This window comes from Lepisosteus platostomus, chromosome 6, assembly GCF_059453375.1.
Source record: "Lepisosteus platostomus isolate fLepPlt1 chromosome 6, fLepPlt1.hap1, whole genome shotgun sequence".
In the NCBI taxonomy this organism is placed as follows: Eukaryota; Metazoa; Chordata; class Actinopteri; order Semionotiformes; family Lepisosteidae; genus Lepisosteus; species Lepisosteus platostomus.
In genome coordinates, this window is record NC_142616.1 from 34244910 (window position 1) to 34270139 (window position 25230).

At 33.8% G+C, this 25230-nt stretch overlaps 1 protein-coding gene across 4 annotated transcripts in view; it reads right to left on the reverse strand.

Annotated features, from left to right (window-relative positions):
* Window positions 1-5673: 5673 nt before the first annotated feature.
* LOC148661613 (heparan-alpha-glucosaminide N-acetyltransferase) overlaps window positions 5674-25230 on the reverse strand; it is a 107169-nt gene continuing 87612 nt past the window's right edge. For all 4 annotated transcript variants that reach the window (XM_088635568.1, XM_088635567.1, XM_088635566.1 and 1 more), the window contains 4 exons: window positions 20875-20952; window positions 12347-12417; window positions 8712-8824; window positions 5674-7329 (listed from right to left, as the gene is read on the reverse strand). In XM_088635568.1, coding sequence (XP_088491694.1) covers window positions 7148-7329; window positions 8712-8824; window positions 12347-12417; window positions 20875-20952 — 444 coding nt within the window. In that variant the 3' untranslated portion in view covers window positions 5674-7147. The remainder of the gene's footprint in view (window positions 7330-8711; window positions 8825-12346; window positions 12418-20874; window positions 20953-25230) is intronic.

Sequence of the window (25230 nt, forward strand, 5' to 3'; positions counted from 1 at the left end):
TAAACAAATTAAATAAATAAGTTTGTGTAGGAACAGAAGTATTCTGAAATTATGCTCAGGGATCAAAGTTTCAAACCTAATGCAAAATTGCATATCTGGAAGACATCCAAAAAGAGTATGATGGGAAGTACTGTATGTGATCAATCATCATATGCCATCTTATATAAATCAATATAGCAGGGCATTTCTCAGAGTCATCAAGAATATGCTTTGTGAAACTGTGAAGTCTTATGTCTATTTTGTTTAAGCATATAGAACAGGAATGCACCTAATCTGCCTTAGAGGCATATTTAGTAGAAACACTTAATGTCTAAACTCAACATAAAACATTTCAACAGTGATAGACAACAACTTAACTGATGACCAAGGCTTTACAACTGAATGATTACAGAAAGCTACAAAGGTTTCAGATTATGACTGAAGATCTTTTATAAAAGAACAAGTTTTCTATCCCATTATCACATAGAGTCTACACAATACAGGAATGATGTGCAGTGGGCTTCAAATTCTTGTAAACAGAATGTTACCATCCTTTAAGAATGAAAAATGACATCTGCTTGAAGGTTTCTCACCAGTAAAAGAGTTCTGACACAAGCACACAGAAGTGTACTCTAAAGTAAGAGAATCATCTTAAATAATTTGAAGCATTTTCCTAGACAGAGGAACAGTGTTGATTTACAAATAAAACTGAATGAGAAAAAAAATCTTTAAATTTCTAATTCAACCAAGCTATTGGTACATTTCTTTCTTTTCAAAAGTTTGAAGAAAAGTTTGTATTCAGGTTTGCTTTGCAAACATTTAGAATTCTTTTCAGTTTCAATCTAGCATACTGGCAGTATCCTATAGACGATATATCATTCCCTATATAGGCAATGAGTTAAACAATGTATAGATGTGTGAATGAGGCTTCTGTTTAAAAAATGATCAATATTTAAATCTAATTTGAATCCAGGACCACGTGCTGTTCAATGTGAATCAATATGGGCCAGGATATTTGATAGCAGCCTGGCATTAAATAGGGTTTTATTCTTCTCCTGGTGGACAGGACCAGGAATTTGCAAAAGGATTTCTGAGTTAATTTATTTTTGTTGATAGCTTTGTGCACATCATTGGAACCCTGGTGTTTAAGTGTCCATTTTCTGTAGTCCCAATGAATCTGTTTTGACAGATGTTCAACCATCAATGCTTAAATGTCTTTGAAGAGATCTATTTTTGGGCTTGCCCCCTTCACTTCTCTATGGAATGCCAGTGTTTAATCCCATGGAGAGACAGCCGCAGGATCCACCCAGATACTCTCAGGGTGCTGTCAAAACAAAACACATTTAATAGGCATGCTGTATATTATTAGACAAGTGTCTGGTTGCAGAAAGTAATGTAAAGAAATTATCCTCCACGTACAGATGACCAAAATTTTGTTTTTCCAAAACTGAGTTTTTCCCCCTAGGACAACTCTTTGACTCTGATCATGTGTTGCTTATGGCACCATGAGCTTGTTTTAGAATTCTAGCTCCAGAGGTGGATCTCAATAAACATTTAAAGTCCCCTGCATTTTTAACATACTGGTTTTATAGGCACGTTTCGTCACAATGTTGATAATCATACCTAAAAGATTATTTTATCTTTTGATGTAATCTGAATGTTTATTTTTGAAATCACACAACTCTTTTGCGATTGTCAATTGCAAGGTCAATGAGCAGTTTCACAATGTAGAATACTGTAGGACAGTATTAAGAATCTCATTTGGTTTGAAAATGATAAATACATGATATATATATAGAGAGAGAGATATACTGTACAGTTGCAAGAAATAGTTTGTGAACCCTTTGGAATTGCTTGGATTTCTGCATTAATTACGGTTATAATTTGTGTGTTATTAGTTTAAGCAGATTGTGTTTGTCTATTATTGTGACTTAGTTGAAGATCAGACCACATTTTAATGAGTAATTAATGCAGAAATCCAGGTAATTCCAAAGGGTTCACAAACTTTTTCTTGCAACTGTATATATATATATTTGACTTAAAACACTGCATCTAATATAATGGATATACTGGTATATACCTTTATATGTAGTGTACGAACTCTTACATTCACACCTATGGATGTTTTCATACTGCATTGCATAGCATATATGAAAACATTACTAAATTAAATAGTTTAACAAAGTTGAACAGTCGCTTTAAGTAGTTTTTTAGCACTGTCCAGTTTATACTCCAAGAACTGCCCAATCCTTAAATAAATGTATTAACATCTGAAGTTAATTCAGAAAGAATTAAAAGAAGAAATTGGAAATTCCTCCTTGTCCTTCTGCACCCTTGTATTCTGTTTACCGTCTAATCTTGGCTCAAAGTAGAAAACGTAGGAAATCAGATTTGGAGCCTTTAGTTAAAATCAAACACAATCCGATTTATTAGAAACTGGGGCAAACCAGAAGCTAATGGATGGTTTTGAATAATGAGTTTTGATAAGAAAAAAAAGAGAGCAAACAGTCAAAGTCTGCACTGAAGTAAAAAAAATAAAGTACTTGAAATGATAAATGCTACACCACTTATCTGAAGTACAGTAAAAGTGTTGTAGTTTGTATCTGTTACCAAGTACTTGCTTGCTGCATGGCCATTTCTAGCAAACCATTGATATTGTCTGAAATATTGATTTCTGTGATCTCAATAGATCACAACCGTTCTTTCCATTCTCTTAAAATGACTAATTCAGTAAGAGAAATTCTTACTGAGTCAAATTTATAGTCATTGGATGAAAAACAACATTGACCACAGTGACAAATATAAGCAAGTTACTTAGACATTATGATGACTTATACCTGTATTTCCTTTAAAGTCTGTTGCCCCTAGCACCCTTTGAATGGACTTTAATTTTTTAATTTAATCTCTGTTGCAGATCCCACAATTCATGCTCTAGGAACATTCATAGAAGAATTCCTGCCTCATTGGCCGAGCCTTATAATAAGGCATTTAAATTTAGAACAACTAAAGAATCATAAGCAGTAGATAACCAAGGCAATATAAATAACCAAGGTTCTTCTATTTGTTTTATATTGAATTCTGGTACACAGTTAATAGAACAATACACACACCACACTGATTGTTTCTGAACTGATTGAACTGAAAGTTCAATTCTTTGATGGTCCAGTCTGGTTAACTAATCTTGGCTGCAAACGAAAATTAAAGTAATATTTCAGGGACAAACATAAAGTAATTCCAATTAATCTGAGCCAAGTGGAAAAGTACTTAACTCACCCAACTCATAGCTGTTTTCATTTCATTTCTGCTTTCTCTTCCTTTGTCACTGCATCACAGCTGGTGCTTGGGGAATTTAATCATTTGTTGCCCAAATTACTAACAGGCACTATATGGACACACAAAAGTTAAAAAAGTAAAACAATTCAAAGTATCATGACTGAAACAACACTTTAATGGGCACAGTGGAAACCTAGAAACCTTTTCCATGTTGCTTACCTGAATGTTGAGAAATTCATTGTGGTTACACAAAGAGGTTGATCTGTAAAGACTTGTAATCATAAATGTAAATAGCAAAACCTCAGTGCTTCACCCCTGTAGTTCCAAGACATGATAGCAGATTTGGTTTGGAACAGTTGCCAGAAATTGATTTTTGCTTGGCTAATGCCTCTTAGATGGACCTGACATGAATTTCAAATGATTCACACAACAAATAACTTACAAAATTAAATAAATCACAGAACATCTGCAGTATTCGATATTTTAAAACTGAGAAACAGAGAACAAAATGAATTTAATTTGCTTCTTTAGGCACACACATATCTGAATGAGTGTAGAACTATTCTTCTTAATGTTACTTAAGATAAAATCTAACAGGGTTTGTAGCTTTTGAGTCAAGAAATTCTCTAAAGTCTTTATTTTCAGGAAAACTGAAATTGTGTCTTTTGACTTCTCAAACTCTCTCATGAGGATATTTGTGTCCAAAATATGAAAGGCTCTCTGTTTAATACCAGAATGAGGTGTTGTGAAATTGCAACATTTAGCTCACTAGGAATTACAACACCCAAGATATGGCATATTGAAATATTTACTGTAAATGTTTTAGTTACAGTTAATTCGGCTGAACCTGCTTGGCTGAGGACTAAGCTCCTGGCCACAGGACGAGGAGGCTGGGACCCCCATGCTGAGTGAGGAGTGACTGAGGGGCAGCTGCAGAGTTGGAGATGGGATGGAGGAGGGATGTGAAAGATGTCTGTGAGTAAGAGAAGGGGATTAAATGCAGTATTTCTATTTTTGTGTGATGAAATAACATCAGGGTTGACCACATATTATTGACTGCTTGAATTTGGCTGTTGTCATCCCTCCTGCACTTTCTTTATAAACTCCATTTAACATTTAACACAAATTACAGTAGCTGCTTTACAACATACAGTACAGTATGTAGGTCCTGTATAAATTAATGTTTGTTACTGAAAAACCCATAAAAGGAACAGAGTATCTGTTTTAGTTTTATAACAAAAGCAAGGACTAGATGATGAGACATATTATAAGAAAATGAACATACTTACATAGCTTTATTATAATAACCTTATTAACATTACAAAAATGAACTTTTATTCATCCACTTTTTGTACCAAGACATATTAAAATGTAAGTTTATACACTCCTATTATTATTATTTAAAAGCCGTTCTTCGTGTCTTTCAGGAGAATTTGACAAAATATTAAATTTGACATTACAGAGCACAGTGCCTCTCTTAACGGTGCATGCACCACAGCTCGATCGGCATTGATGCAAGTTAAGAGCCCTAATACAAAATATGTAATGGGGTTGGGGTGTTTTACAGTTTTTGGAATTATATTTGGTTTTATTTATCAATTATAATTTTTAGTATGCCCAATTTTTATTTCAACAAAGTTATTTTCTTATTTTAAAAGTTGCTTCTCCTCTAAGGGTCATTGAGGAACACAGATAGCAGTTAATGAATTGGATTATTGATAAAAGTGCATCCTTATAACAGCTGTTGTTTGTGCTATCAGGATGGCCATCTTTTCTCTTTCACTGTCTGCGTGCCTCTCTACAGGGCACAAGAACCATACATTTTAGAAAGAAAAAAGAGAGTGATCCAGGCACACTTCCGCACAGCACATCAGAGGAATTGAGGGCTGCTAGCCTTTTGAACTCTCACTTCATGTCTTTTTCATAGCAGACCAGTGGGTATCCTTTAATGGACCTGGGATGCTTTGGATCTGAGGAGCTGAGTATTTGAACTGATGTTAGTAGTTTTGAAGCTGCTGTATTTCCCTCTCCAGTCTTGCCCTCATTGGTGCACAATGCATTTTTGCATCTTATGGAATTGTAAGGCAAACGTTCTTTCTGTTTTTGCTGTTGACAGATCAAAGTATTTTATGTAAAGATTGGTGTGATTCCTCTTAAGACATTATTAATCACCTGATTTTTTGTTTGTGAATTATGGTTGCCTCGTTTGCTCAGTTCCCATAATAAGATCTTCTTTCCAGACGAAAGACCCAGTGGAGCTGCTATACTGTATGTAAACTTCATCCAACGATTGATATGATTGCATTTTCAGGGGTTGCAGGTCCTTAAATTAATTTATAGATTCTTCTAGTTGTCCAAAGTACAGTACTATGGTCAGTATTTAATTATATATTTCTTTAAGATAACCTATATTCAGGTATATTGAACCTTGCTTGTTTGTAAAGGCCCCATGTGTGGTATGGAGATAATGCTCATTTGTAAGCAGAACCCAATAAAACTCAATGAGTGGTCTGGGATTGATAGAGGTCTCAAAAGCAGATGGTACTCCAATTTATGTATTACTTCAAAGGAAGACCCTAAGACAACACTTTAACAATGGAAAATCTAAGTAGTGGAACCATTTATTTTAATTTCTTAAATACTATTTCAGAACATTGACTCAATCACTCATTTGATGTACTGTAAGTGAAGAATTGGGGGTGTTAAATGTTCACACAAGTAAAAGCTCAGAGCCCTTGGATTTAGATGTAGAACCATAAATTACACCTTTCAGTCTGCAGGTGTTATCAATTTAGTAATACAGCATTAGAATACAGGAAAAAATACAGACAAGCATTGTAGGTTCCAAACATTGTACTCATCATTCGCTTGTATTATATAAAACATTATTTTAAAGATAAAATCCAGAACAGCTCCTGATATTAAGTTTTATCTTTATAATAATATAATACTTATAATAATGAGGCTGGGATGTATTATGTAACATTCAAATTACTCTTAATCAACAGCACTGAAGAGCTAAAGTTGAAACCAATAATTTGTGCAAAATTCTGTAATTTCAAACTCATTCTAAAACTGGTTTATAAAACAGTCATATACTGCATGTACACTTAAAAGTATTCTTATGTACTGTAAATATCTTGATAAGATACAATACTTTTCCATTCCAAAAACATAAAAAATATGAGTAAATCATGAAAACTAATTCACCAATATGTTTTGTAAATGTCTTACTTTATGTTGAATACATACTGTATACAGTAGCTTTTCTTGTCAGATTGATTGGTCAAATTAATTAACTTAAATGTTATATTTATCAATATTTGCATATTTAACATAAAACTACAAATACTAATGTATCACGTATCTAATAAAACTATTGGTGTTTACATACAGTATCTAGGTTCAACTAGAAAGTTGTGGAATACGAATATTTTCAGGTCTTATATATGTGCACCACGATTAGTTACAGTTTTTCCAGATAACTAGTTTAATGGCGAGAAGTCTCAACTGTATCTTTAAGGAGAAGTGGCAGCTTTAATAAAGCAAGCGGTCCCTTCAGATACATTATTCTAGGGTTAGTTACATAACGTGTATTGATTTTTTCTGTAGAATTAAAGTGAAGGAATAAGACACAAGCCAAATGCCATCTGATCATATCACTCACCAGTGGATTTATGGAAGAAAACAGGACATTTTTGACTAAACTTTCTCTGATTCATTTTCTTGACCTTAAATTTAATAAAGTTAAATACATTAATTAAACTTTTCAGTCAAAATTATTTTACTTAATTATTATAAATACAAATGATTGTGTTCTTGCTTAGTTTTTCTGCTTGTCTAGGCCATAGCCATTGTCATTTGGTTTCCAATGATGTCACAGTGTCCAAGTCAGTCATACTTTCAGAAAGAACTTGTGTCTGTACAGAAAATAGGAAATGAAGACCCACAGACCAGTCCCCACAAGATCTTGGAAAAGCTGGGCGCCATGACTCTCTTCAAACTTCAGAGCCCAGCTGAAGGGAAAGTAGGTGCCCAAAAGGGAATGGCCTACATACACAAAGATGGAGTTCATCCCTGCCGAGACAGTAGAATCACAACAATACATTCATCAAAACATACAAACAGAGCACAATAATTCCTTTACTATACTATTTTGAAAAAAATAAGTTTAATAGTTTTCTTGAACCTACAGTACTGCTTTAAAGCCTTTTATTTCTTAGTATATACAGTAGGGTGCTAAAATACCATTGTCACTGGGACTATTTTGTTTATCTTTAATTTTTGATAACTTTTCTGTCTTCTTAAAACTAACATTAAAGGTCTGTTTTGTTCGCCATTTCCTATAATTAACATATTTCAAAATCTTATATAAACATAAGGCAATTAAGAAGACCTACTACTTAACATTTTGAGCATTACAATGTTTGTAAATAGTCTTGACTCACAAAACATTTATTTTGCACAAGATATCGATATATATTTAAAACATCAGAACTTTGTGACAGATGGAAAAATAACTGACCAATATTGTATAGACTAGTTCTGAAATAGTCATTTTAAAGTAGCTGATATAATGTAGATTTACAAATACAGTACTGTAAAGAAATGTAAACGATTAAATGAAGCTTCTGAGAAACCTGTAAGTATATTATATAATTTTGGTTCTGCTCTGTTATTTTGGTTTTGTAAAGTCATGTTTGTGAATGTTTAGTTTACTATTATTTAGATAGAAATAAAATAGAAAGTCTTTTATTCATTTACAGCTGTGTATTTTCAGGAAAGATAGCATTTCCAGCTACTACTGCTCTTTAACTCTGTCCTTTTGTGAAGGAGAACTTCAGAATTTTATGTCTAGTACTACTGTACATGGGCTCATGAATCAAAACTGCTGCTCAATGTGGCATGACATAAGGTGCAGCTGCTTGTGGAAATAAGCCCAATCAGAGCTGGGCTGCAGCCACATGAATAAATTGAGATCAATTCAAAGTTCATTTATGATTAGATTCCAGAATGGAAAAGTTATTAAATTAAACTACAAGATATTGCCCTAATACATTTTTATTTATATTACTCCAAAAAGATATACTCTATATCTTTTAATATACAAGAGTACAGTATATTGTCATGAGAATATTTAAGGCAAAGTAGAATATTTTCGAAGGAATAAAGAAACATAATGATATATGAAATATTTGAGCACTGAGTTTGTTTGAATCTAGAGCTGTATTTGAATATTTGGAAACGGAATGCTTGTTTCTCAAATACTTTTTGACAGCACATTAAATGGACAAATGGATTAGTCCTATTCTGCCCTGATTCCATTACATTTTTACACACTGTATCAATATTTTTCATTTGATCAAAATTGAATTATGCATTGTTGTTAAATCTTAAGAGCTAGATCTTATTAGATTATAACAAGTAAAGAACAAGACACCCTCTTTTCCCGACCATACCTGGGAAAATGAAAGGCTGACCACCCCACCAGCCTTTGACATCAATTACATAGTACATCAATCCATATAGGATGAAAGAGAAACAGCCCATGGAAGTGATGTACGAAAAAGACCTGTAAGAAGAAAAAAAAGTGGTTATAGGACTTACCTCTGTTCTAAAGATTTGTGTTGCCTACTTTCTTACTTCTAAGTGCTTACTTCAACTACCTATTGTTTTATACTGTACATTATCATGCTTATGACTCAGAAAAGAAGATTTAACAATGCCATAACATTATCTTAGTAGGATACATACATCATGGTCCATATTAATATTAATTTTGCTTTACAGTCAAGAAATGTGCATTTAAAATACTGATATTCATGTTAATGATGAGTAAAATATATTTTTTCAGTTTTTGCAGAGGAATACAGAAACAGATCATGATAGATGAAATATTTGAGCACTGAGTATGTTTGAATCTAGAGTGCTGTATTTGAATATTTGTTAGATGAATGCTTGTTTCTCAAATACTTTTTGACAGCACATTAAATGGACAAATCATCATCATTAAAACAGCATGTTTTATGTTAAACCCAGTGTTTTCAAGAGACCGTAAGCATTGGGACACCTTCACATTAAGGAAACTCCAGGGTATAAAAGTCAGAATTTTGTTACATACAGTATACATATGAAGCAATAACAGTGTGACCCTTGTAGCCCACGAAACTCTTTTTGTAACCATTTGAAGTGCTTTGTCAAGTCATTACTGCAGCCACGTTAAGTTCATTCATTCCTGAAGTGCTCAGATTTTTTTTGTATTCTGCTTCAGCATGTAAAATACAGGCTCAATTGGATTTAGATCTGGAAATTGATTAAGCCAGTCTAAAATGTCCTAACTTTTTTCTCCTCATGATTGCCTTGTTTTGCATTGGTCATAAGTTTGGGTAATTGTCCTGCTGCACTGTGAGACATTTATTTCTACTTAAGCAGACATTTTCTATTAACATCAGAATTCATTGTGCTGCCACCATCATTTACATCATCATGAGTGTCCAGGCCATTACTTAGCTTCACCATGCCTCAGAATTAACTCCAGGAGAATTCTGGGCAGCTTAGACCAAAATATCCCTTTGCCAAACTGATGGAAAGATTAAAGTGTGGTAAAAGAAAGGAACTGCCCATGTTCCATTCCAATGAGCACCACCTCTTCTGTTAAGCATGGTGGGGGTAATGTCAACATGGTGGCATTAGTGGGATGTGTAGTACTTTCTTATGGGATAACCAATGACATTGTAGCATGTCAAGATGGCACTATATGAGTTAGAATTTCACATCTGCAGAAATCTATAAATGTATAATGTGTACCAAATTTAAATTTTTAAAAAATAATTTCCAATATTGTACTGTACCATTCTGTTTGAAAAATGATTCAATGAATGATAGACAAGCAAAAGGAAAGAAATGAATGCTATGATAATGAATAAAAAGTCAAAAATGTAAATGTGAATAAAACCTCTGTCGTGTGCTCCAATACTGTTTGTAAAGAACTATAAAGTTTAACAATAGGAGATATTCGTTCATAATTTTTCATAATTAGGTCGGTCAATAGGGAGACTTGGGAGAAGTATGCTACTTGGCAGAGAGCAGCAGACTCTGCAGGGAGTTAATTACTTTTGAAATTCTGGACAATGATTTATGCTCAGGAGCTTAATAACCAGCGCATGATGAACTGCTCATAAAAAAGCAACCTGGAGCAGGCAGGGGTGGGGGTGTGTGGACATTGACTGTGTTTTGTTATTCCCATTGTACAAGCATGATTAGAAAACAGTAAATGACCCATGGAAAAAGGCATGCCTGGATATTGAAGGGATCTAGTCATGCACACATGAACTAATGAGGAAGCTATCATGATCCTGCTGATGGCACAAGGGTTGCTAGACATAAAGACATGACCAATTTGCATTATTAACATCGAGAAAGTTTGTTTTTCATCTGATTTTCACTATGACTGATATTATTGTACTAGTGCTTACAGTATATGATCAATCTTAAATGAGTTGCATTTTCATTTTCTACAGAACAAAAAAAATGGCTTAAATATGGTATCATTGCTCAGCTCTCTCTCTCACAGCTCTTGGGTTCTGGGTTCGATTTAACCTGGGACACCTTCTGTGTGCTGTTTGCGTATTCTACTCATGTCAGATTTAGTTATCTTTAGGTTTCCTTATTTCCTTCCATTGTAAAAAGCCACGTTGTTCCGGTTAGTAGGTGCCTCTAAATTGTCCCTCGTGTTTGAGTGAATGTTGGCCCTATTGTGGGGCCTGTGATGGGATGTTGTCCTATTCAGGGTGTGGTTTCGCCTTGCTCGTGGAGCCTAACAGGTTAGGCTGTGGTTAGCCCAACCCTCATAAAATAAAATGGTCACTGAAAATGGGGAGAGCATTAACTCCCAAGCATTAAGAAAATGATATCATAATACTTATTTTGGTGTCTCTGTTAAAATCTAATATTATGTTCAGTGTTTAACAGAAGACAAGAGAAGACATTTTCAAGCACACTTTATTTCATAGTGCCTGTGTACAATATTTACATAAATGTGTGCCTGAGAATATTGGTTCTATTCCAGTAATTGGTCTACATTTAGACACGAACTGTATGATACCCCATAACCTCAGAGCCTGAGTCAAAAGACCACTTCATACAGTATATTAATCTTGATGATATAGTCACAGCTTCAAAACTGTTTTACCAATCAATGTGTTTAGGATGCTAACATTCCATTTCCATTTTACAGGTAATATTTCTATAGCTATTTCAGGTATAGAATTTCAAAATTTCAGTGGAAAACTAGACAAACATAGAGTTTAAGAATTCAATTTGAAAGCACTACAATTTTATTCAGTCATGCATTGTATGGCAGTATTATAATTTGGTCTGTATCTCGGTGCAATGCTTTTAAAAAATTGTAATAAAAGTTAGTGAATTTGTGTATGTAACCTAAGAAATTAAGCTTTAACTTTACTCATATGAAACAGGAAATTTAGTGAAAAGGGGATCACATTAATGTGTGTAGCCCTGTATACAGTATAGAAATAAATAAAATCTTTATTACATAAAGAAATGTAAATTCATATATGAAAACTCCTCTCTAAGATCTGATGATATGTTTTTTTAAATACATTATAATGATTTAAGCCTTGCAAATTAGTCTGGTATCAGTTAAATATATTCAAAATAAAGTTTATTTTGCCAACTCAACAATGAAATGACAGCAATAAATCAGACCTATACAGTATATTCCCAGATTTCACCAAGTTCCAATTTTAAGGTTTCATTCTAATAAAGATTTATTTGTGTGTCTGCTTCCTAAACAACATATTGACAAACCTAAATGTGCTTAAGTGAGAAATGTGTATATTGACAGTAATTTTGTCTCCATGTAAAGATGGTGAAAAGCGCACACACATAAAACTACCTTTACTGGGCACTGTACCATAACAGTCTTTCAGACAGCCTTGGTGATTATTTATGATAGTTTCTGTCATTACAAGTAGGTGAATGCATGTTTTAGCAGTCAGTGATTTGTGCCTCTTGGAAACCTTTCCTTTCTTTTGGAAAAGAGACAGGATTAAGGAAGACAGAAAGCACTTACCAGAGGTTTTTATTGACAGGTATAAATCCTTCGTCCCGTGTGCATTTAGAGAGGATGGCTGAAAAGATTCCCTGAGGGTTGAAATAAAACAGAGAATCCGGGTCAATACAGCACAATAAAGCTGGAACTTATGGGATATGGGACTTAAAAAACAGACACAACAAAATAAAAAATGGAAGGAGCATGAGATTGATATCTCTGATCATCACTGAGTGCCTCCATTGATTGGTTAATCAAAAGATACACTGGTATCTTGCAAAGCACCTCAATACATAATGCACCATGAAACAGCAGCCATTTCGTATTGTCACTCAGACTGGCCTTCGGTGTGATGAGAGTATTGAGGAAATACTTCAGGTGGGTGGGACAGAAGTCACATCTGCCTTCTTTGGAGTTAGTTTTAGTTAATTTTCACAAGACATAGGACAAAATCATCAGAAAAATGCTTAACTTCAGGAAGCAGTTGATGTAATCTTGTTTTTCTGTTATGTGGTATAACTCTTTTCTTGTTGGGTTTAATAAAATACACTGAGTTTATTGTTTTTTTTCAATTATGAGCTATTATAATTACATATCTGAGGAAAGAGGAGCTTCTGAAAGGTTTGGGGAAGACATTTCTGTAAAGTGGCATTCTAACATGCATTTCTTGCCTCTTGCCTCTTGGTAAATTTCATGCCTCTTGGTAAATCACTGTAAGTTCAATGATATATGGACCATGGGCAGCTTGTCCCCAGACAGTATATGGCTGTTGACTGTTGATTGCCATGATTACTCCCAAACCCTCTGGCACGCAGCACTCTCCAACAGTGGTGAACACTGCTGCACCAAAAGGCTGACCTCCTGTTGCAGAAGAATTCAACAACATTTAGGAACCTGGTACATGTACTTTACATACTGTATACACAACTGTAACACATACTGTACATGTCCCAAGGCTGTCTTTTCATAAGGTTGTTTCTTAAAGAAAGATTGACCAATTATTTTTAAAATAACAGAAGATCTTGTGCTCTGATGACTACAAGTGTTTGCTCTTATGAGCAGTGCCAAGAAAGTCTAATGGCCAAATAGGCAGGACAATAGTTTAACATTTTATCCAAAGGATGGCAAATCCAAGGTCCAGCCTTGCTTAGTTTCTGTATTTTGAAGAGATTTGCCTTTAAGGTGGTAAGGATGCTGTCTATAACTACTGGTCTACTGTACCTACATTAGGACACACAAGGATGAGGCATTCAAAAAATAAATTGGCAGACATTGAAAAATCTTTTTTGTTCTTATACTATTCTATTCTACACAAGACTGCCAACAATTAGTTTGCTGTGTGCAGTAAGTGAAATGAGCACAGCAAATACCATAAATTGCTCCATTAAAACTGACTTGAGGTTAGAAACAAAATTAAGATAACTGCCTTGCTGAACTACAGTATATGTCTTATTGGAAAAATCATATAAATTCACTTTCAGATACCGATAAGTCAATGTGCTATTACCTCCCATTGTGCTCTCACACATGCGTTGTTAGACTTCTTTGCTACAGCCTGGCCCTTGCAGTGCAATTAACCAATATTGGAATATGAATCAGTTTTACCAGTAAAGTTTATTGTGATGCTCAGGGGGCTGAGGTTTTCAAGAAAAATGTTGTATAGCTGTTGTATAGCTAATAATTTCTCATTTGGATTCACTGAGTCAGACCTACAGTAGTAACGACAAAATCTGGAATCATACCTCTCTAGGGCATCACAGCCGACACTAAAACAATTACGTTAAAATCAAATTAACCATTTTTCCCTACAGGTTCTCCTAATTTATTGAGACTGAATTATTCATGGGGATGTATGGATCCTATGCAGAAAAGACAGCTGCTTATTGGGAAAGTTTAATTGCATGTTTACAAGAAGAAGAATTTTCATGTTTTGTTTTGCATTCTTCTCTGAACATACTACTGTATGTCCTACGTACTATAGTCTGCTTCTGCACATGAGGGCTTACATAACATAAGATTACAAAGAAATATCAATATGAACATATATCAGTTACAATTCCTATTATAATACTATCATTATTAAATTGTATAAATACTATTACTATATTATTATATATAGTATAAATAAAGGTATATGTATAGATAAATTCTAGGATGCAAAAATAATAGGAAACAGTTTGGTTTTACTTTCATAGGAAAATAAAAATGTGATTATTCTTCTCAAAAAAACATTTTTCACATGTTGTAGTGCTCCTTTGGTGTTGTGCAATGTGTGTTTCTCACATATTATTACAGATCCAGTAATTATTAGCCTTAGATAGAAAAGCTTAAACAATCAATTGCTTAAGAGTTAATTATTCAGAGAGTATTAAAGTCATTGAATGATCCATTAAATGAATACACCTAGGAGTTGACAACAATGAGCATTTTGAATTTGTCAAAGCACCCATAATTAGACAGTGAGACAAAGCATTTAAGTGTACCTTAAATAAAAGTTTTGTATGTGCTTATGAAAACAGGTCACTTACTATCTTTTTTTGTGAGCAGTGGTGTGGTGGGAATTTGGAGAAGGGGTTTAAAAGAAGCCAAGAAATACTTGGCCATGCATCATAAACAATACAACTCCAATGATAGGGGTTGAATCACCAAGCTATTTTGCAGAGCCATATAAAATGTTTTTAGATAATTAGTTTAATATAATACATACTGTACATGAAAACAAGTAAGGTGGGCTGAAATACCTCTTTGCCTCTTTAAGCCTTAAGAGAACACTGGATTAAAATGCTTTCTGTACAGTATGTGGCATATCAGTATGTAATCAATTGCAATTGGAATTCCATTTCCAATTTCTGGCTCAGAAAACAGTAAACTCCCAGCACTAGATGTGATGAGTATACATATACTGTATGATGAGATAAGTGAAAATATATCATGGCATATTTCTCCTTATATCCGTCTTCCCACTTTTGATCCTTCTCAGTGTTGCTGAAAAGAAGCAATGACACCTTTTTAGATAAGCAAGATACAGTATTAAGAAAACACAAAATACTGTCGGTTTAGTTCTTTGCTTCTTTTCCGCCTGCTAACTGTTCCACCTTTAACCTTCTGGTGACACAGTGCTGGAAACTCTCAGTGACAGGCCTATGAAAGGTTCCCTGCAGGCAGTTTTCACCTCATTGGACAGGGAAGTGTTTCACAGCTCTCAAAATACAAACCTCTTCAATCTCCTGCTGTAGAGATCTGGCTTCCTGTGTGCTAGAGGCTAAAACTAAAATCTTCACACATTTGGAGAAAAAAAAAAAGCAGCAGCCACTTTCCAATTTCTGGTTAAACAGATGTAACTTTTTATGTTACAACAGCTAGTGGTCATCATGTTGTAACAAGGAAGTCTGATCCAATAAAGCCAATTTATTTTCACATGCTACTGAGTGAATGGTCCCAGATTGAAAACATAAATGTAAAACACTTAAGTGCTGTTAAATTCTTAGACAACCCCTTCAGCCTCTACTTCCCCTTTGACAAGGTTGACATTTTCCTTTCTAGAGACAGAAGTGGTTGAATGCTCAAATTACTGGTTTGACTGGGTATCCTTGTTAAGCATCTTTTGACTTCTTGTACATTCATTTTTACTTAATCTTTTATTTTTCGAAGGTTTAAAATTGTTCTTTTTTTTAAAGTTCAAGCCATTTGTATGTTCTTCAGGTGCATTTCTTTTATTTTTGTAATATGTGGACATTGTGTGACTTTTGTCTCTGTCTTCCATCTCTCACCACCTCCTTTATTTATCTGATGGAGCTGAAGGTATAAATGGCATCAAACAACTACTTGGAACCGCTAACAGGTGGCAATGGCACCTTCAAGTCTCGAAGCAAAAGAGAATGATACAATTTCTTGGATGTTGTTAAAAGAAAGGCCAGGTTTTAATTAAATATACAATCAAATAATGGCTTCAGCTCCACTAATATAAAGTTTTTACTTTCTGGCCTAATTACTTACACACCCATACTTGAAATCCTAGAGGTCCAAGTGCTTTATGATACTGTAGAACTCACACTAGTAGCAAAAGCTTGCAGAAAGCACAGAGTGTGAAAAAAAGAACTAAAAGGCACTCGTGCAAAACATCCAGAACAAATAGTGCCCAACTGTAAATGTAAGTAGTGTGAGTAAGGCAGTTTTGCTCACAATGTTACTGTGGTGATGTCAGAAATGCCAGAAAGTATTGTGTCTTAATGTTTAAAACATTCTTCTACACTACAAAAAGGTCATCGTTAATTATTGATATATTGTTCCAATCTTCCTAAAAAATGATATGAGGAATGCATGAGAATGACCCATTAGGAGTACTCTCTCATTTTGTTGTTGATCCACAGAATTACAATGATGTTTACTGGTGCATGGAAAACACTGTAAAGACCATATCCGACCCTTTTGTTGAATGGGTATGTTACATACTGAAGTTACAGTGACATCAACAATCAAAAAATCATTCAGGTTTATATTTATGACATGAAAGACAAATTACCTTCCTACACTAACCAGAATAGTAAAAGAAGAAAAAATATGTTAGATAAATGTACAGTACATGCATAGCCAACATCATGCATATTATACTATGCAAAGTAACTTAATTCCCTGAATACTAGGTGGCATTCATCTGCTCATTTATTGCATTTCTGTTCTTGCAATTGTACTGTAGAATAAGGGTTAAATTTCTAGCTGTGACACAATGAGATGAAAATAATTTAAGTATAGGACAGAGTCAATGGGCTGGAAATATCAGGCATGCAACTTTCAATTGAGCCTTGAGGCTACTCACTTGATGACTTGGCTACTATGTGGGGCAACTGCTCAATTTCCATCTCTCACCCAGTGCTTTGATCGTTGAGTTTTAATTAACTCGGCATCCTGTTTATTAAGTTACAGAAGTACTGCAGCCACAAAAGACAGGAACATGATCCAGCTTGCAATTCAGGTCTTAACATGATAACAGCTTGACCCAAATGTCCCAGACACTGTCTGGGTTTGTTTTTTTGGAAAACTATTTACAAGATTGTCTTTATCAATTACTTTTCAACATTTAAATTATGAAGGCTGACAGAAATACATTAATCAATCATATCAATCCTTTTGACAGATATCAGCAGACAGTTTCAATTTCATTATAACATGGCTCATATGAAATGCTGGCAATATTTTTAGTCAACATTTTTGCCTTTCTTAAATGACAACAAAATGCAGACAGCTTTGACAAGGTCATTTGTATAATAGTCTTACACGTGTAAGGACCTAATTACTTGAAAATCTTATGCTGACGTACTAATAATTGTTTTTGTTTTGAAATTGTGCATTTGGATTTACAGGATACGTAGAAACATGTATAAGACTGTTTTCCTATATTATAGAAAATTATAATTAGTCTCTTATCACCTATGTCAAACAGATGAGGCTACATGTATTCACAGCATTTATTTCAGTCAGATCAGAGCTCTATATCAAATCAAAGAAAATATAAAACCTGACAATTTATTGTCATTGTCATTTATTGTCACAGGCAGTTTTAGCCTTTATAATGGCGTTCTCATCTCTTGGTACTGGCAGCATAAACCCTTCAGGCGTTAAAGATCATACTAATGTTGACTATTGAAACCAGTGTTTCATTTCATTAAACCAGAGCTTGGTTTTGACAGGAAAAATTCTATGACAACCTTCCATACAATTCGAGGATTCCACACAATGGATTTGCCTTTGAATTAATTTTAATAAAAAGTGGAATAGTTAAGAGAACAAGCTTTTTTATTGCTATTTTGTTTCTTTTTCAACATTAGTTTGTTGAAGTTCTTTTGGCTAAGTGGATTCAAACTTGTAAATGAAAACTAAGCTATTGTAACTCATATCCTGTGGCTTAATTACCACCAAAGCTCATGTCTCTAATCTTAGAGATACAGCCTGTGCAATAGCTATAGCATTTTGCTGTGCCACAGAGTTAGCTGTGCTTTCCACAGTTAGCTGACTTTAGGATTAAAGCTATCTAATGGAGAGAAAGCTTATAGGTGCAGAGACTGATGAAAACTGCCCTACTGTTTCCACCTACTAATTGAAATGTCACCATCACAACAGACCACAGGTACTTAGCCTTTTGTGTGAACAATCATCTTCCATCTTGCAGTAAATAAGAAAGAAGGGTCAAACCTTCTAATTAACCTTAAGAGAAGTCAGGTATTGAAGAAAAGATAGAGCCCTCCTGACAAAACTGGTTAAAAATGGCTGCCATTGTAAAATGAGGGGCATTTTAGTTAGCCTTATTAAGAATCTGATAATGATATCTGAGAATTAGAAGCAGGCTGAGGCTTGTGGTAAGTGTCTAGGATTGTCTTGCTTCTTCAGTATGTATGTAATTATCTCCCAGTTCCTGGATTTAAAATTAAAATCCTTAGAAGATTCACTCATTTCTTTTAATAGAAAAGGCTAAAGATGACACAATGTTTGCAAACTTTTCTAAACAATGTCTCCCCCCATGACTTTGCATGTCTCTGAAATTATATATTTTGTCAACAAAAGTCAATCCTGTTGCTTTCCTTTTGGATATTCTTTTTCTTTAGTTTTAAAAACATAAAAACTTTTTTCTTGTATTCTTATATTGTCTTGCATTCATGAATGAAATACTGATTATTTAACTTTCATCAATACATTTCACAAACCTAATTCTTAAATGCTAATTCATATTTTTTATTTGTTTATTATTGATGAACTGTAAAGTAAAATAAATTGATCTCAGTTAGCACAGCAATGCTTTTCCTAATGTGGTAGTATGTAAAACAAGCAAGCATCATTTAAACATATTTGTATAAGTGTCAAATCTGCAGGAGTTATAGACAGTGACTTTACATGAAGTATTCTGCTCATCTGAAGACCTTCCAGGAGTTCATTGAAAGTCTTCCACTCAGACTGCATCTCTACATCCCACAGTTGACTTTCTAGCCTTGAAACCTTCATATTTCTGTCACCAAGCTGTACTACGTGACAGTATATCCAAAAAAATATGAAATAAGAAGGACATGTGTGCTTAGTGATTTTTACATACTTCTTGTATTTAATTGTACTTGAATCATGTGTTTTATATGCTGTGGTTGCCAATTCTTTATCTGGTACTGTAATTGTGCTTAAATATGTCATTGCATTTGGCATCCTGTAATTTGTTAGCTCACTCTACTCGCCATTATAATACCCTTTCTGACATTACCTATCTTTTGGAACATATTATTTTTCTTGCTTTTTACACATATACACAAGAAAACATTTCAAACAACAAGCATTTCAACTCTATGCGTGGAATTAAAGTTTAATTTCATATAATGAAATTTTAACTAAAATTCGACTAAATAAATGCATACATTGGTATTTTATCTGAAATGTATGGTTTGTGCTACAGTACATATAAAATATTCCAATGTAATGAATTTCTAATCTATCTAATAATCCATATTGCTTTTTATTAGGGCACTGATTCACTAAATTTTAAATTATTACCCTTTTAGAGAAAGGCTTAATTTCATACACTAATTAATACTTCACTGTGATCTTTGTTTAATAAATGTGCCATTGTACGAGTTAAATAAAATGTCTTTAGTAATTAAATGAAAAGCTGACCTTTAACATTGATTTGAAGCTGTCTTTTAAAGTGGCTTCACTGAAGATAAAATAATTCTTAATATTAATAATGTATTAATTTTATTAGATTACTAGACAAAAAGAGCAGCTCATTCAGTCTAATAATGCCACTTGGTGTCATTACCATTTTTCTTTGAAGGAACATTGCCTGCTTCCACATTCCCCAGTGCAACATCTATCATCTCCCAAAACACATCATTAAATGAAGAACAATTAATGCTATACATACAGTATTAAGGTAGAAATCGGGAATAGATCTGAGATAACACTATCAACTGGTGTGGAGGTATTGAAAGACTTTAGCACAATTCTCTGTATCCTGGTACAGTATTTGTCTAATAAAAGACAAGGTGCGCTTATGACAGAAGTTTGGGAGGAAGGTTTGATCCTAATCTTATTCACTTCTGTTGGCTTACATACAGTATATAAATCTTACACCCAGGACGTCCTCACACATAATTCTCTTGCATTCCTCCACCTCCCTATCTTCACTCTTGCAGCAAACTCCTTTCATCATTCATTCTTTGCAATAGTGAGGTGAAGTTTGGGCAACCTCCTCACAGATAGGCTCCCACTCCCACAGCTATGCGAGTCACACTAAATACTCAATACTTCCTTAGTCTCTCCTTCGCTTTCATTAAGATCTAACCCAACTACTGAATCGCATATTAATAGGAAAAACATGAATTCCAAAGATAACCCCAGTTCCTTCCAGAAAGTGTTTCCCACATTGAGATGCTTCATGGCTCGTTTGCATTTGCAATGAGAAGCTTACGTTAAATCACAGCAAATAATACGTACATTTTCACATGACTATCACATCATGCAAACAAAAAATGTATTCCACAATTCATCAGGCTGAAATCTTACACTGAACTTACCAGTATCAAAGCCCAGAGCAGGAACCTTTTTAAAATGCTGAAGTTCTTCCCACGGTATATAAGCAGGATCTTTCCAGACTGTAATATTAAAAAAAATATACACATAAAGAAAAGTTTTCTCTGCAGAAGGATAATGTAACATTTTTAAAGTCTGACATCATAAATGAACTAAAAGAAAAATAATATAATCATATTTTCTGCTATTTTTATGTACCAAAGTTATTTTTTGAGTGCCAACCTGTAAAAAACACAGTTTTTAGTTAGGTTTTCAGAAAATATAAATAATACTGTTCTCTAATATGTGCATATTGACCATAAAATGAAACATTATTTAAATGAAAAACTGAAAACATGAGCACATCACAAAAATCATTCACACTATACAGGAACAACTTAAATGTTTTGTTTAGAGTTGTCTGCCATACTGTATATCAACATATATACTGTATAGCGATTTTACTTACTAATAGATACATAAGCATCTAATGAGATGGTTTAAATTAAAAAATAAATATTCACCTTAAAATAATATTTTATCAAAGATAATATTAGATAAATGGCAGATGAGTAACCATTTCTTTCTCAGAACGTTAAAAAAAATTAAAGCGTATCACTACGTACAATTACTGTTCAATTATTAGCCACTATCATAACTTTTAATTGACATTCTGGATGTTTAGCAATTATGAAAGGAGGAAAAAAAACTCCAGTAGCACAATATGTGAGCCAAGCAAAAAGATATAAACTGTTTATACAGCCACCAAACACAAAAAAACTAAACTATTATTAAAAACCATACAATTGTTTATAAAAACTATATTTGCGTATTATTTTTCTGAGTAATAAGTCTCTGTAGAAGGTGGACAAATTTCACAATGAAAGGGCTGGTCTGAGACACTGGGAGAATTCTGCATTGTCTCTCTGAGCATTCTATTATGAGACGATAATCATTAAGATGACAATGTCTGCAGCATTACCAATAAGATTAAAAAATCATTATGATCACTACTAAATGCTGTGATGAATAATACTGTACCAGAAAAACAGGGAAGTCAAAAGCTATCTGTCATTGCAAAGAACATTGCAATTAGCGTATTTTGCTGCTTCTGAATGAACTCTTCGTGACGCACAAATGTACATGTAGAATATAGATTATAAAATAATATGATACTCCTTTAATAATACGGTTACATTTAGTGCAGTTTTATTCAGGAAGGAACACATTTATGTCCTTATTACAGTGATTAACTGTTTTGATATCCCAAAGACATCAAAGTAGAGCAATGGAGATCCAGAAAGAAACAGAAAAGAACAGAAAACCAAAGGGCACTGTATTGTAAAGCAGAATTTGTTTAAAGACTCTACTCGGCACCATATAATTCTTCATTTGTCTCCCAGTTAAGTCCATCAGACGTACTGTGTTGCACCTTCCTGAGTAGAATATTGACCATCACAGAATCAAGCAAATTATCCATCTGTTCACACTATAGCTGGTCAGCAGGAACACATTTTATCCTTCGTTCGCCCCCCAAAATGTCTTTCTGTAAAGGCAATCAGCACTGATGTTAATATATTGTTCAGGAATAGTTACTTCTTAGTTCAGCAAAAATTTAACTGTTAACTCATGTAAAAAAGTTCCTTTGCACAGTTAGGAAGGCTTTCTTTGTTATCTGCAGTAATTAGCAATTATTTGGGGGGATTTTTAAAGTCAGTAATTTATTCAACATGAATATCCCCTTCATTTAATATTTTAGATAATATTCAAGATGATGCAAACTTGTATCAGATGAAGTGCAGGGTTTTGTATGTACAGTTTGTACACTATCAGTAGAAACATAAATTCTAAAAAGAAAATGATAAATGTTTGTATTCTTACATCATTTACCATACATCGTCTCTAGACTATATGGGAAAGAAAAAAAAGACATGGATTTTACAAAGTGCTTTGCTTTGTCATAGATCCTCACAGCTTGTGTAATGCTTGACCAGATCTTTCCACATATTCTGCCTTGACTGTGCTTTACTGGAATTTACTATGGTTTTCTATAATATACATTTTGTAGGAATATTTAAGATATATATTCAGTTTGACTGCTGTTTAGACATTTGATTATGGTTGCTGATCAGAATAATGTCTTATCCTTTAATAGAAAGGAGACAAAATAATGTAAAATATTCAGGCATAAAAACAAGAGGATTGTGTGTGAAGTCCCTGCGTTATAAGAGAAGAATTTCTTGGAGCATAATGCACACATATGCGAAACACTAGTCATCACATGTTCTGATTAATTTGGTGATGATTAATATGATTCAGCCGAAGATATCCAAATAAGGGGGTACAAACAGACTACCAAGAGGGCACACCTGGTGTGTTGTATCACACTCAATGATAGGAGATCTCAGCACTCATAGACTGTTTTTTTCCTCACCTTCTGGGAATTAAAAAATGCAGTGTATATGCACAGCAAATCCCCTGTTACAAAACATTTGCATTGTAGCAACACAGACACCATCAAAGTATGAGTCTTCTAAGCTTTCCCCTAAAAACACATAGATCTATCTTCACCTTCAGACTTGCTCTCCTGCTATTAAAACCAAACAGCTGTTCCTCTATTACGTGTAGTGCATGCATCAGATCCCTTCCCTAGTTTAAAAAATGCTATTTTTTCTGAAGCCACTCACATAGATATACTGTAGGTCCATTTATTATACCCTCAGGAATTTCATGGTGGTCTCAATCTATGGTCATCATGTTTTACTTTTCCTCTTTTGTTTCTACTGTATGTAACTATGATTTATATCATGAATGAGTAGATGGAAAGCAACTGGAATCCCAACATTGGGCTAATGACATTAGTAGACCCACTTGAGAAAGATGTCTCTAATATGACTAAGCAGATGCGTTGTACTTTGCTACCATTAAGTTATCCATTTTACTAAGTGCTTTTTTGAGCAAAAAGCTTACTTGCGTTTCAAAAAGAATATAAAAAAAATAAATTTAGACTTCCACACAATTTCCTCTCCCAGGCTCACATTTGGATGTGCATATAATTTTTATTTATCGGTTTATCCTCAAACTCCTGTAGTCCAATTTAAATGCTCTTATCTAATTAAAAATATAGTAATCAGAGATCATATGCATCGTGAAAGAGTATTGTTAAAATGATCTGTTTTTACACACCTAATCCCATTTTCCCCTAGAGAACAATTAAAAATGTGGTGGGTAGCAGCACTTTTCAATTTGAAGCCCACTCTAAAATAAAAAAAAACAACAAATTTGAAGATATGCAAAGAGAACTGCAGTTCTTTAACTCAAAGATTGTACACAATATATGTATGACTTTGTTTTGAAAAACATTATTGGTTTTTAATTCTAACCTGCCTAAATCCTAACAAGCTTGGCTTTTAGACATATGTCCATGCATTCTGTAGGGACCTTCTGGAATGTTTAAAAAGAGTAATGAGAACCATTTGATAACAATTCCTCCCAAGGGAATGGACTTCAAGGTAAAAGCAGACAGGCTTCTCTTTTAAAGAAAACATTTTGGATATAGTTGCTCCACTCTGTTGTTTTGAACCTTATCATGTTCATTTCTGTTTTAACAAAGTTTCCAAACTAAAAAAAAAACCAACTCTTAATCTCTATAAGCAGCAGTAAAGATTACTACCATCCTCTTTCACCACCAAAAGGTACAGATACAGATAGACTTGACATTGTTTTACACACATAAATTAATTTTCTAAACAGATAATTTGGAAAGTGCAATTTAGGTGATCACAGCTAATAATTATACATGGGTATCCGTATTATTTAGTGTTCTTACAATACCTTGTAAACAAATGTGAAATCTGGACTATTAATCATGTTGATTTCCTGATCCTAATGTGTTTATGCAAACCTCAAACCCCATAGCATTTTAAAAAGAAACAAGCTCTATAGTACAGTATATATTTGCAAGTATGTAAGCCTATTTTCATAGTGCTTTTCAGATTCACAACAGAAATTACTCTATGGAAAGTTTTCTTCTGTGTAAGATATGGCATCTCTTTCATCCCTTCCATAAGTTAAATTTTGTTTCTACATTAATATGAGCTTTATTCCTGCTCAATGTTTTACAAATAATATTACGCTCTTCCCTTGATGTCCCATTTTATTGAATTTTTTAATGATCTATGTACATTTTAGAAGCAAGGATTTGAAATTAAAACTTGAATGCTCAGAGCACAGTGAAGTCGATCAATGGGTGTATTAAACTTTCTGAAGCTGCCTAAATCAGGCTGACCTTCCATACTGACAAGTCAGGCAAGAAGTAAACAAAGTTAAGGATGTTACCATGAGACCAACAACATCTTTGA